This window comes from Limulus polyphemus, unplaced genomic scaffold (assembly GCF_000517525.1).
Source record: "Limulus polyphemus unplaced genomic scaffold, Limulus_polyphemus-2.1.2 Scaffold194, whole genome shotgun sequence".
Lineage (NCBI taxonomy): Eukaryota > Metazoa > Arthropoda > Merostomata > Xiphosura > Limulidae > Limulus > Limulus polyphemus.
In genome coordinates, this window is record NW_013665804.1 from 53840 (window position 1) to 65692 (window position 11853).

At 34.4% G+C, this 11853-nt stretch overlaps 1 protein-coding gene across 3 annotated transcripts in view; it reads left to right on the forward strand.

Moving 5' to 3' along the window:
* The window catches only part of LOC106478255 (potassium channel subfamily K member 9-like), a 35664-nt gene that overhangs the window by 9577 nt on the left and 14234 nt on the right, over positions 1–11853 (forward strand). The window contains exon 1 of one of the 3 annotated variants that reach the window (XM_022381816.1): positions 4928–5034. The exons of 1 other annotated variant lie outside the window; for it this stretch is intronic. In XM_022381816.1, the coding sequence (XP_022237524.1) occupies positions 5013–5034 (22 nt within the window). In that variant the 5' untranslated portion in view covers positions 4928–5012. One more of the 3 variants, XM_022381820.1, reaches the window with a different exon arrangement.

Consider the following 11853-nt stretch of genomic DNA (forward strand, 5'->3'; position numbering starts at 1 on the left):
ACTGTTAGAACAACCCCTACAACAGTAACTCTAAGATTTCAACTCGGTAATTGTTATACATATTCAGGGGGAGTTTATAAAATTTCTTTTCTACAACGACACACAACGCTGAGTGAAAAAATACGTATTTTCAACTCGGTAATTGTTAAGCATATTCAGGGGGAGTTTATAAACTTTCTTTTCTACATCGACACACAACGCTGAGTGAAAAAATACGTATTTTTTTCTTATTTTGCAAAGTTACATTTGATCACTAGCAATATATATATATACAGTTGATGTAAGACGTATCGAGATGTAAAAGCAATAAAAACATCAGCAGAACTACCCAGTCTTTCATTTCATCATTTTTTCACCATCTCTTTACACAAGTCACCCAGTGAAAAGCGATAAGTCTGAAAGCTTATTACACTAAAAACCTGGTTTCGATACTCGTGGTGGGCACAGCACAGATAGCTTATTGTGTAGCTTTGTGCTTAATAACGTAACAAACAAACTCTTCACATATATTCCAGGCTGAATGTTGCCATTACATTTTGGATAATAAATGTTCAGCAATATTGAATTCTTAAACTACAGGTGACACTGAATGTTTAGAAAATGAATATTTCTGAATTTAATCTTTGTTCCATAACTGTTAACTTCAGTACGTATTATACTGTTGGCGCATATTTGTTTTGTTTTGAAGAGGAGAGGTATAAACCGTTCACACACGATGTTGTATGTGATCTTTACGGTGCTACACACATAACCAATGACAAGAATGAAAGTTTGTTCTTAAGCATGATCCTGATTTTTGTCTTTTATTTTGGCCTAGGCCAAAGTGTTGAAACTGGTCTAATCCAGTAGAGCGAAGTAAAATAAAATAAATATCATGCTTTTGTGACTAGAAGTTGGTGTAAAACGCAAATAAATACTTAAAATAGTAATTATTTTACAGTCTAATATATAGAAATATATAGATGGCATTTCAAGGTTGGGGATGAAGAAAACACATATTTACTAGTACTTTGCAACATCGAGAAATCCGCGGTGTTTGGAAGGACGAGTGTAATGATGTGTTTGCAGGTGGAATGAAAGAGATGTGGTGAATGGATCACTGGCTGATCGGCTGGTTGGAAAACAATCATTGCGTTGATGGATAAAAGAGGCTAAAATGAAATAAAATGATAAACTGGATTGTTTTTCAGGTTGAAAAGCAGATTAAAACAAACACGTGCAGTTAGTAGTTGTTAACATTAAACACAGGGACAGAGAGAAGACTTTAGCAGCAAGTTTAGCTGTCCAAAGATGTAAAGGGATCTGCTTAAAAATGCCCAACTGCTTTCATAATCTACATCATTTCTGTAGTTTAATAATCATAAAATTGCTTCATATGACTGTCGTAAAGTTATCTCAGGTTCACAGGTGATGTACGATATAACTTCAACAAACACCCCCCTTGTTGTTGACAAAGTGGGAATTCACACCATTAAAGGTGTAAATGTACGACAAATAAATGTTCACACTCCAGCTATGTGTGTGAATATTTAAAGAAAATGAAATGCTACGTAATTCGTACTTGAGAATAAAGTTAACAAAATCTCTTAGATTAAGATAACTTATTAAAACAGACTTATAGAGTGAAGGTGGCAGAGGACTGTTTAGGGCCGCAATAGTTTTTTGTTTTTTTAATAGCATCTTTCACTTCACCTTGATAGGATAGTTTTCACTGGATGGTGCCTAACTCCTCACTGTTTCAAACAAGTTCTACAACTGACTTAGCATCTTCTTTCTCTTTTTACAAGTAATGATCTTTTTCATGCAGTGTAATCCACAAGAAATGATTCAACTGTAACCTGAGTTTGTCGATGATTACTGTTCTGGAATTACACTCCATAGGATGAGCATTGAGATCCACAGGAAGGCCCTTAGTTCCCACCTATCCCATGACTGATAGTGAGGTAATTGGTAAAGCTGAGAGGACCATAGCAAGTGTAACTGAAAACCAAAGTCTTGGGGAGTGAAGTAAAATCTCTTTCAGTCCAGGGTTTGATTGTGATATTTCGTTCTTTACTGAGTGGGCTGATTTCATCAAAGTACTAAGGAATTTAGCAGTGGTTCTTCCACTCGGTAGCGTAGCATACTACATCTTTGACTTCATAAGGTTACTGGTACATAGGTATTGCAGTTTCTGTTGGCTTGAAGCCAATGGACAAGCCGCAAGTAATTGAGGTGTTGATGAATAAGAGGGCTCATTCTTTTTTTTTTTTTGCTGGTGCAAGAGACATGGCTCTAATTCTAAGGTTCAGCTCCAAATACATTTGGATTAACGAATGAAAGTTTAGGCAATTCTCTACCATCTGCAAGATTTTGAAAATGTCAAGGAATGATTCATGAATCAAATTTCTTATTGGCTCTTCCAAAATCTCTTTCTCACCCTCGTCATCAGTTGGTGAATTACTCAGACGGCAATTATGGAAAGTGAATGATTCACTTCCATTAAGGTTCGAACTGAAGGCCCACCCGAATCGAGTTCTCCATCTCTACAGTGTGTTGAATGTTGATAGCTAATTGCCATTGGCAAAGTAAATAACATTAAAGCATAAAAACGAAAACCTCACAACAAAAGTGGTTAACATGATTAGTACATGGCCTTATATCAAAAACTTCACACATACAATCTAAAACAAAAACCTTCTGATGCAGTACATGACCTTATGTCAAAAACTTCACGCATACAATCTAAAATCAAAAACCTTCTGATGCAGTACATGGCCTTATGTCAAAAACTTCACACATACAATCTAAATCTAAAAACCTTCTGATGCAGCAGTTTTGGTGGACTTCATATTAGTGTAAGCCTTAAACATGTATACCTTTTGTCATCTTCATGTGTGGCTGAGTGGGATAAAGTTGCGTGAAAAACAAAATTTCACATAACATTAGCTGAGTGCCACAAGAAATCTGTAGAAACATGAAACGGTAAACTGTCGACAAAGGTTTATAATTAAATTGCTGCAGCAGCAATTTAACTATCCAGACTGGTGATAGATACAGTATCATATATGTTGTCTTCGGGCGGTTTCACAAGTAACCAATTAATCTTTGGACCCCCTTTGAGTGTAGCAGAAACTGGAACTTGATGTTCATTTTATTGATTTTTGCACCTACACGTTTCTCAAGAAGGGAAGGACAGATTATTAAAGCTAAATGGTACTCTCAACCTTTTGTCACACGGTAAATCGAGAGAACATTTGTTCTTTTGGATTAAATATTCCTACATTTTCAACTGTTGTCAGTAATATCACATACTGGGCTTTATTCAGGTTTCTGTGCTGTCTGCAACCATCAAGTTAAGCTTCTCTAGACTGACTTAATACTATATAACAAAACAATTCCATCACTCTGAAAAAACTTTATCTGTCATTTACTAAATATATTAGGGGTATTTTTATCTTATTTTAATGTATTTTTTAGGGCATTTAAACTAATATTATTTTATTAAATATGTGTATTCATATGCTTATGCTTGCTACACACACGCAGATTATGATCATTTGAAGATTGAAGCATTGTAGGACAACAGAAGTAGTTAATTCTAATTGCAATGCCACAAACTTAATTTTCGTCTGATCATTTATCATCTTATTTATTTTTATTTGTAATTAAGCACAAAGCTACACAATGGGTTATCTGTGCTCTGCCCACCACGGGTATCGAAACGCGGATTCTAGCATTGTAAGTCCGCAGACATGCCGCTGTGCCACTGGAGGGGGGGGGGCATTTCTCATCTATGAGTACATAACCCAACACTACTAATACAAAATAAGTAAAGAATTCAACATGTCAAATATTTTCGAGAGGTTAAAAAACAGTAACTAAAATAAGTCACTTTATATTTCTTTCTCCTGCAAATCACAATTAAAAAATAATGTAATCACGGAAGGAGTTAACACTATTATACAGTACTCTCTCTCTTTATTTTCTTCTCTAATTCTTCGCTATATGATTTTCCTCTTTTCAGATTTGTTTCTTTGTCATCCTGGCCTTCACTACCTATTAATTCCAACTTTTATATACGTGCTTGCTACTTAAAATCATGATTACAATTGGTTTTCATGTAAGGTAAGAACTGGACGTTCTTCTTGGCATAACACCAATTATCATGTTGAAGATATATATTCATGAGATTTTATGAACATAAAATTTCAAACAGTGTCAATGACGTTTGATTTATCCTAGCTTTCGTTAATATATTGCCAGTTGATAATATACTAGGATCTCTAGCTATCACTGTGCACTGTTATAACAATCGTAAGCGAATTGTTAGCACAAACATTTCTGACAGATATTTCACTAAAGTATTTGACCCCAAAGTTTGAAAGTTAAGGACTGCTACTCTTTTAAGCTCATAGTTACACTGACTACAGATCACACAATCGTCGTAAATGTTGAGTTTAGTTTGGCACTCACTCCCACTCAGGGAAGGTTCAACATTGCTATCCTCTTTCTCCTGTGATTAATCAGAGTATTGTGTTCATTTGTGTTCTCATCATCATATTCGGCTTCAATGTATTTACTCTCTGCTTTCTGGTCAAGCCAGTGTGTTAGAGGGCCATTGGTGACATAGAGTTTCAGCTTATCAACATGTTCTATGCATTTTCACGAATTACGAGACTGCTGAATTTAGCAGCTTGATGGTCTGAGTCTCTTTAGCACAAGCTAAGGTCCATTCCAAATGAATCTAAGTGGTTTATGTGCTATTGGTGTATATGAAATCCACACTTAGTCTCCTTATTTGAACTAATGTTCTTGTACTTTCTTATCGTAAGATCTTCTTCTGTCTTGTTTGGCTTTATTACTCATATGTTGACACGTGAATTCATGATTATCAAATAATTTAAATTTTAACCATTCCATACATTCTTGTGGATATTTCAGGAACTCTTCATCAGGTGTGGGGCCATAACTCCAATTCCCAACATCAACACGTTTCTATAACCGCTGGAACTGTTGCTCTAATCCATAGTATGCCATCATCACATATGACAGGTGATTATCCCAAGCAATTCAACATGATCTCACAAACGGAGAATGCATACATTGTACCATAACAATGGGTATGATAAGGTAAAACACGAATCTTCATCATACCTATAGTCTTATACACTTACAAAACAACTAGCTATTAAAATTCGCTCCTTAGTCATTATGGATCGTTTTCGCGTTCTGAAGCAACATATTCAGTATTCAGCTAATTTACCGGCTATTTACAAAGCCAATATCAGTCAGTGCTTTTTCTTTGGCGCACTTAATGAACTAATCAGCTACCAACAGAGTATAATAATTGCCATGAACAGTTTCAAGGTGGGTTCAATATTTCCCGGGTTACTCTCTGTAATGGAAAACGTACAACTTGTTGTTAGGATGTTTTGGTACAGATGATTCTTTGTTTAAGTTGCCCATTTTACATTCTATTCAAAAATAAGAACAGAACTATCATCTTTGCAGATTGGCTGTAGTATAAGGCATTCTCAGGTGTCCTCTGATCCTTGTATCACGTAATGTTTGGAGAATTTCTGATATTAGATATTTTGGATCCACTAGCGGCATCACAGATAAGACATTGTGTTTATGTGGGTCATAGTGACAGTACAGTACTTTCACCATCCCAGATAAGACATTGTGTTTATTTGGGTCATAGTGACAGTACAGTACTTTCACCATCCCAGATAAGACATTGTGTTTATTTGGGTCATAGTGACAGTACAGTACTTTCACCATCACAGATAAGACATTGTGTTTATGTGGGTCATAGCGACAGTACAGTACTTTCACCGATACCTACGATTGTTCAAACAACTGCCAGAGATTGTATATTTCTGTGTTAACCTTCACTTATCTGTGATGGTTGTGCGACATCCTGTTATACGCCACGCAGTAAATAAGCTAGTTCTGAGACCTTCATTTGATCTCTCATAGCTTCTCTATCATTGCAGTAGGTATTCTTTCATTCATTCATCAGTGGAATCTTGGCTACTTGTATGGTTTTATCATGAAAGCTAAAACCGTAGGTTTTACAGCAGTATTATCTCCAGGGTACTGTCACGCAACTAATGGGAAAGCTCTCACATGCGAAATATTTGATCTAATTGTTTGAAGAATGAACTCCTGTGTAGATACAGAGAAATATCATCTAAGGAACCAATGACCAAACCGTCAATAGTTACAGAAAGCATCTCTACTTTCGTGATTTTTCTGTGGACTCAAACATCTCTTCACCTGCACATGTATATGTAAAGCAGCAAGTTCAGGGTACTTCTGCTAATCCACTGGAAGTCATTCAAGCTAAATCAAGTCACCATACTGTATTTGATGCAGGGCTGAAACACTTTAGACCTGCTGGTGTTCCTCTGCAGGCTTTTTCTGCAATGGTTACTTGTTTATCATCACCAACTTATACCTTGTTGCTGCTGACACAGTTGAAGTAAAAAACATAACGTTCGAAATGTCCAAGTGGTGTTGTATGGTTGAAATGAGTACAAGGTGATAATTCCACGGGTTGCAACAACAGATGCTGACCCGTGTTGTGAATACTAGCTTCATTGCACGAGGAAGAAGAGTTTTTTACTGATGTGACCAATCTGTATGAGAGCAACTGATAATTTATTAGTAATATTACATGGAACAGACTGCATTTCAGACTTTTTTGGTAAATAGAAAGTGCGAAGCTCTGGAAGGCTTGCTAAAGTGCTGGAAAGCACGCTATTTTAAGCAAAAAGTGGGATCCTTTGATTTCACTTTCATATCAGTTTGAGTTTCCTTCTATCTGCAACACTCTTACTAGATCACAGAAATGTATGACAAATGATATCTCACAAAAAGCAATCAATAGATTCTGATTGATGCTACCAAACTGTGCCTCGATAAAGGTTATCTTTGATATTCCAATGTTTGACACAGACCAGGCACACAGTTACCTCGTCCTAGCAAGAATGAAAGGCTTAAGGATTTAGTATTTGGAAAATGACATGTGACAGTTTGTTACTGGTGAAATTAAGAAGAATAAACATGTTGTAAACACTTTATTTACAGAGGAACAGATCAAAAGTGGCTGATTATCTGGTTGGAAAAGATCATTTAAATAAAAAGTAAAATAAAACGAGCTATACCTTAACCTACATTTGAAACCACTCGAAGATTTTTTGTCGAATTTAAAAGCAAATGTGCATGGTCAGCAGTTGTTAATATAAAACGGAAACAAATTCAAGTCTTCGATGGCAAGTCTTGACTGTTTTAAGATAGAATTGCTTGAAAATGAAAAAAAAAAGTGTTCATGATCTACACTGTCTGTACAATTGACCAATAACAAAACTTAATCAGAGTATCGGAAAGCATCTCTGCTTTACTTGAAAGTCATCAGGTTCTTTCTGCTTATCTTATATGTATGCTAATTCAGTATTGAATTTAGATCTTTTCAAATCTGATTATTCTTCATCTGGAGTATCCGACGAAATATTCTGTTTAAAAACATCCTTAGAACTTGAAATGAAATCTGCATTATGTCATCTACAAGTATTTTGGATAAAGAAATACGAAAGAGATACATGATTAAATTATAAATGTCGTCTCACGTTGTCAGTTGCGTTGTAAGATACAGCACAATTGTTCCATGGAATAGTCTCTTTCACCGAAGGTTGCATATGGGGTTGAATTAGCCCACGTCTTTGACTGCTCCGGATTAGAGCTTCACGGAATTTGGAAAATGTTGGTAATATGAAAATGAACTATAGGAGAGATTGGTACGAGTTATCTGCATACCAAACTTGGTTTTCCCATAGGAATAGCATACATTGATGAAAATAACTTTAGTTTGTTTTAAATTTCGCGCAAAGATATTCGAAAACTATCTGCGCTATCCGATCCTGTTTTAGCAGTGATGGAGTAGAGGGAAGACACTAGTCAACGCTACCCGCAGCTAACTCTTGGACTACTCTTTTACCAACAATATGTGGGATTGGCAGTCACATTATAACGCCCCTACTACTAAAAGAGCGAATATATTCGGTGACGGGTATTGCGAGTAGAGGTCGTCCTAACCACCAAGCGAAATTAAGCAAACAGGCATTTATCATTTCCATAAAAGATGTCTTCAAAATAGTGAGAGTTTTGCCTTACGGTTTCTTTAGGAGCTTTTCGACATACTTGAGAATCGAAAAAGCTATAATGTTTGCAAACTCTTTCCATAGCAGTTGGTTATATAGTGTTGACAGTAATTTTAAAACATTCTGTTTAAAAATGAGTAAAATTTAACTTTTTAAAAGCAAAGAAGAGTAAGCACAAATGTTCATTGAAGTAATAATATTATTGAATAAAATATTTCACCCAAGAATCATATTAATCACCGTTACGAAATTTTGTTTTTGAACCTTTAATTTGAAGCTGGAATTTAAAATGTGCACTTTATTGCTTATATTAAAAGCAGAGAGCTGGCATAATGATAAAACTAACCGGCAGGAAACTTGCGCCCGCCAGGTTCTTTCTGCTTATCTTATATGTATGCTAATGCAGTATTGAATTTAGATCTTTTCAAATCTCATTATTCTTCATCTGGAGTATCCGACGAAAGATTCAGTTTTAAAAAAAAAATCCTTAGAATTTGAAATGAAATCTGCATTATGCCATCTACAAGCATTTTAAATAAAGAAACATGAATAAGATATATGATTTAATTAGAAAATGTACCAAACAAAGGATGGTATCCGACCTTTTGGTTGTTCCTTTAGCTGCTGCGAAAGATATCCAATAAATTGTCCTCGATGCTTAGATCTTATCATAGTTGTACACTGAAAAATAGCACCTAGAAATGGTTATGTAAAACATACGATCAATATCTTGAAGGATTTTCACGATGTATAATCATAGAATTAACTATAACCTTAACTGATGACACAGCTTAAAGAGATGAATTTTGAAAGGAAAGTATAATGTGAATCAGTCTTGAGTTTGTTACGTTAATCCATTTTAAACTGTGGTTTAATAACAATTATATATATATATATATTGTAAACGAAGTGTTTATGTTGAACTTTACATTATACGTTTTTGTTTCAGTTTTCTTCGCTTCCTCTACAGTTTAGAATTTTCACCTGAATTAAAATATAAAACTTTTTAAATATAATCAAATGTTACCTAGTTTGTCTAACTTCTTGATAATTACAAATCAGTTGTGTGATGTTATTAGATTAGATTAATATTAAATTAAAACAAAGATTGACTAAGAATTAATATTTTGTTGTTGTTGCTTTGTTGCTTAACAATGGGCTATCTGTTCTGTGCTCACCACGTGTATCGGAAACCCGGAATTTAGCATTATATAAACCAACAGACTTACCGCTGAGATATTGGGGTGGGGAAGTAGAATAGTAGGCAACATTTTACTAAAATATATATAATTGTATTTCCAATTTCTTAATCACTTTTATTCGGCAGCGAAGACAATCTGTTTAATATTTTCCTACAGTTTTTCTTGTAATCTTACCCTGTGTTTGTAGGCTAATTAATTAAAGTGGTTAATTCCACTTGTAATTTTACCCTGTATTTGTGGGCTGTAACTGGTTAATCCCAATTACAAAACAATGAATAAAAGTTACAGTGCCTTTGTCAATAATATAAGATATAGTCACAAAAATCTCACTAAAAACGAGGAAAGTGACATTCTTAATACTAGAACATATTTCATAGAAAAAGCATTAATAAGATGAGAAGTGGAGAGAATGTGTAATTAGCAATTTAAAGCTTTATTGATTATATAAATATGTTCAAGATTTATTCTATTTTCCACCAAAGGTGAAATTTAAAAGAGAATCTGTGACGTAGAGACCTAATACTTTCTTTGTTTGGCTGTACCTTCTGCTGTGAACTGCAGTTTCGCCTATTCAAGGCTCATCAGCACAGCTTGTGTCAGCAAACCAAATTAAAAAAAACAGTTAGGCCTCTTATAATGATGAAGTGCAGATAATATCTATGGAGTTTTCGAGTCCTTTTTAATTGACCATACAGTAACCTAAATTAATTTATCGAATAATGAGTTAGGCGAAATGTAATAACATTATTCACACACCTAAATTAATTGAGCTTAATGAATGGTGAATTAAAAAGGACTCGAAAAATCCTATGGACAATTTAAAACTTTGTTAATAATTTGATACATCTAAACTCCATGAATCACTTAAGAAAGTTATTTGGACATTTTCAGTAACATTTCTATTAACCTCGCAGTTCGTAGTCATGTGAAGTAACGTGTCTATTAACCTCGAAGTTAGCACGAAATTAAAGCATTGTTTATCAACGCAAAGTAAGCTTTCGCCCTAAAAAATATTAACCGCTAATCTTTGAGTTATGTTACGAACAACATACGATTAAGGTGTTGTCATGTGGCAAATTCTCCCCATAAAGACAGTAAGACATATATATTATTTTACGAGGGGTTCATAAGAAACTACATATGATTTAGTCAGCTTGCGACAAAGCGTTTATTTGGGAGTGGGGGAAGGAAAATAATCTTACAGTAATGTGTTTTATTAGCTCTTTATAGTTAAAGGGTAATGCGAGGGGTGTTATGAAAAAAACAGGTTTTACTTCCCATATGATGTGAATAAATTGTGACTGACAAATAATTATTTTAAGAGGTCAATAACCGTCCATTGATAATGACATCATATGTTATGTGTTTCTATGATAAGTTGTGTATAACACAATTAATAATTAGCGACTGTGAGAGTCCTTAACGCATTTGACATAATACCGTATGACTTCGCTTTTTTTTTCCCTTTCAAGAACGAGCTGTGTGAAGAACCTTCCTAGACATCTGATGTTTTTAATGCACCTGTATGCAATTGGTTTCATAATATAACACCTGCATTTTATTGAACTGGTATTATGAAACTCACAGAACGATGGAAGAAATACCTTTTGCTTAAGTAGGACTAAACTGAGAAGTGATTTCTAACTACTCACATGCATTGATGGTACTTGATGGTTCCTAGTTTATAAGATTGCCTAACCTTTTATTTTTTTGCGAATCAATACATTTTCCAATAATAACTGAATCTTTTTTTCGTAGAGAACTTTCACTAGTACTACTTAATAACACGTTTTTTTTACTACCATTATTGAGTTTTTGAACTTGTCTTTCCGAAGGTGTGGATATTGTAAAGTGGAGAATAAGTATTTTTCTACTCCTTTCATCAACGGTATTTTTTTAATAACTTTACGAAAGACTGTAATAGTACTTCGTCCTTAGGCTGTCAGAAACAATTTTCAGTTAGGGTGATGGATTGTCGAAAAAGATAGAGTAAAAAAAAAGTACACTTCATCAAGAAGGCAATCTAATATCACTAGTGGGTTCCGATTGTTACTATCTAACGTTTGTAATATAGTACAGAAAACAACGACAAAGACATTAACAAAAATAATGACAACACAGTAAGAAAATACCAGATTATGTTGTGTTGACAAAATCGCCTATGCTGACAGACGATTGAAATTCGTCAGGCCTAATAATTGTGGTTAAAATAACATTTGACGGCAGTTATTTTTTCTTGAAATCTACATGGCGATAAAACGAAAACAACAACAACAAACAAACAGACATGCCACCAAACGTGATTATCATCAAAATTATTAAGCATGAGGAATATAACGTTATATTACCTTTTTCCTAAAAAAAATGACAATAAATTAAGACAATACCTGATCATCGTGCTTTAGAAAACAAGAGAGTGGCGTAATATGATAACACATGACAGTGTTATAATATAACATGAGATAATAGGTTTGTAACATGACAGTGTTATAATATAACATGAG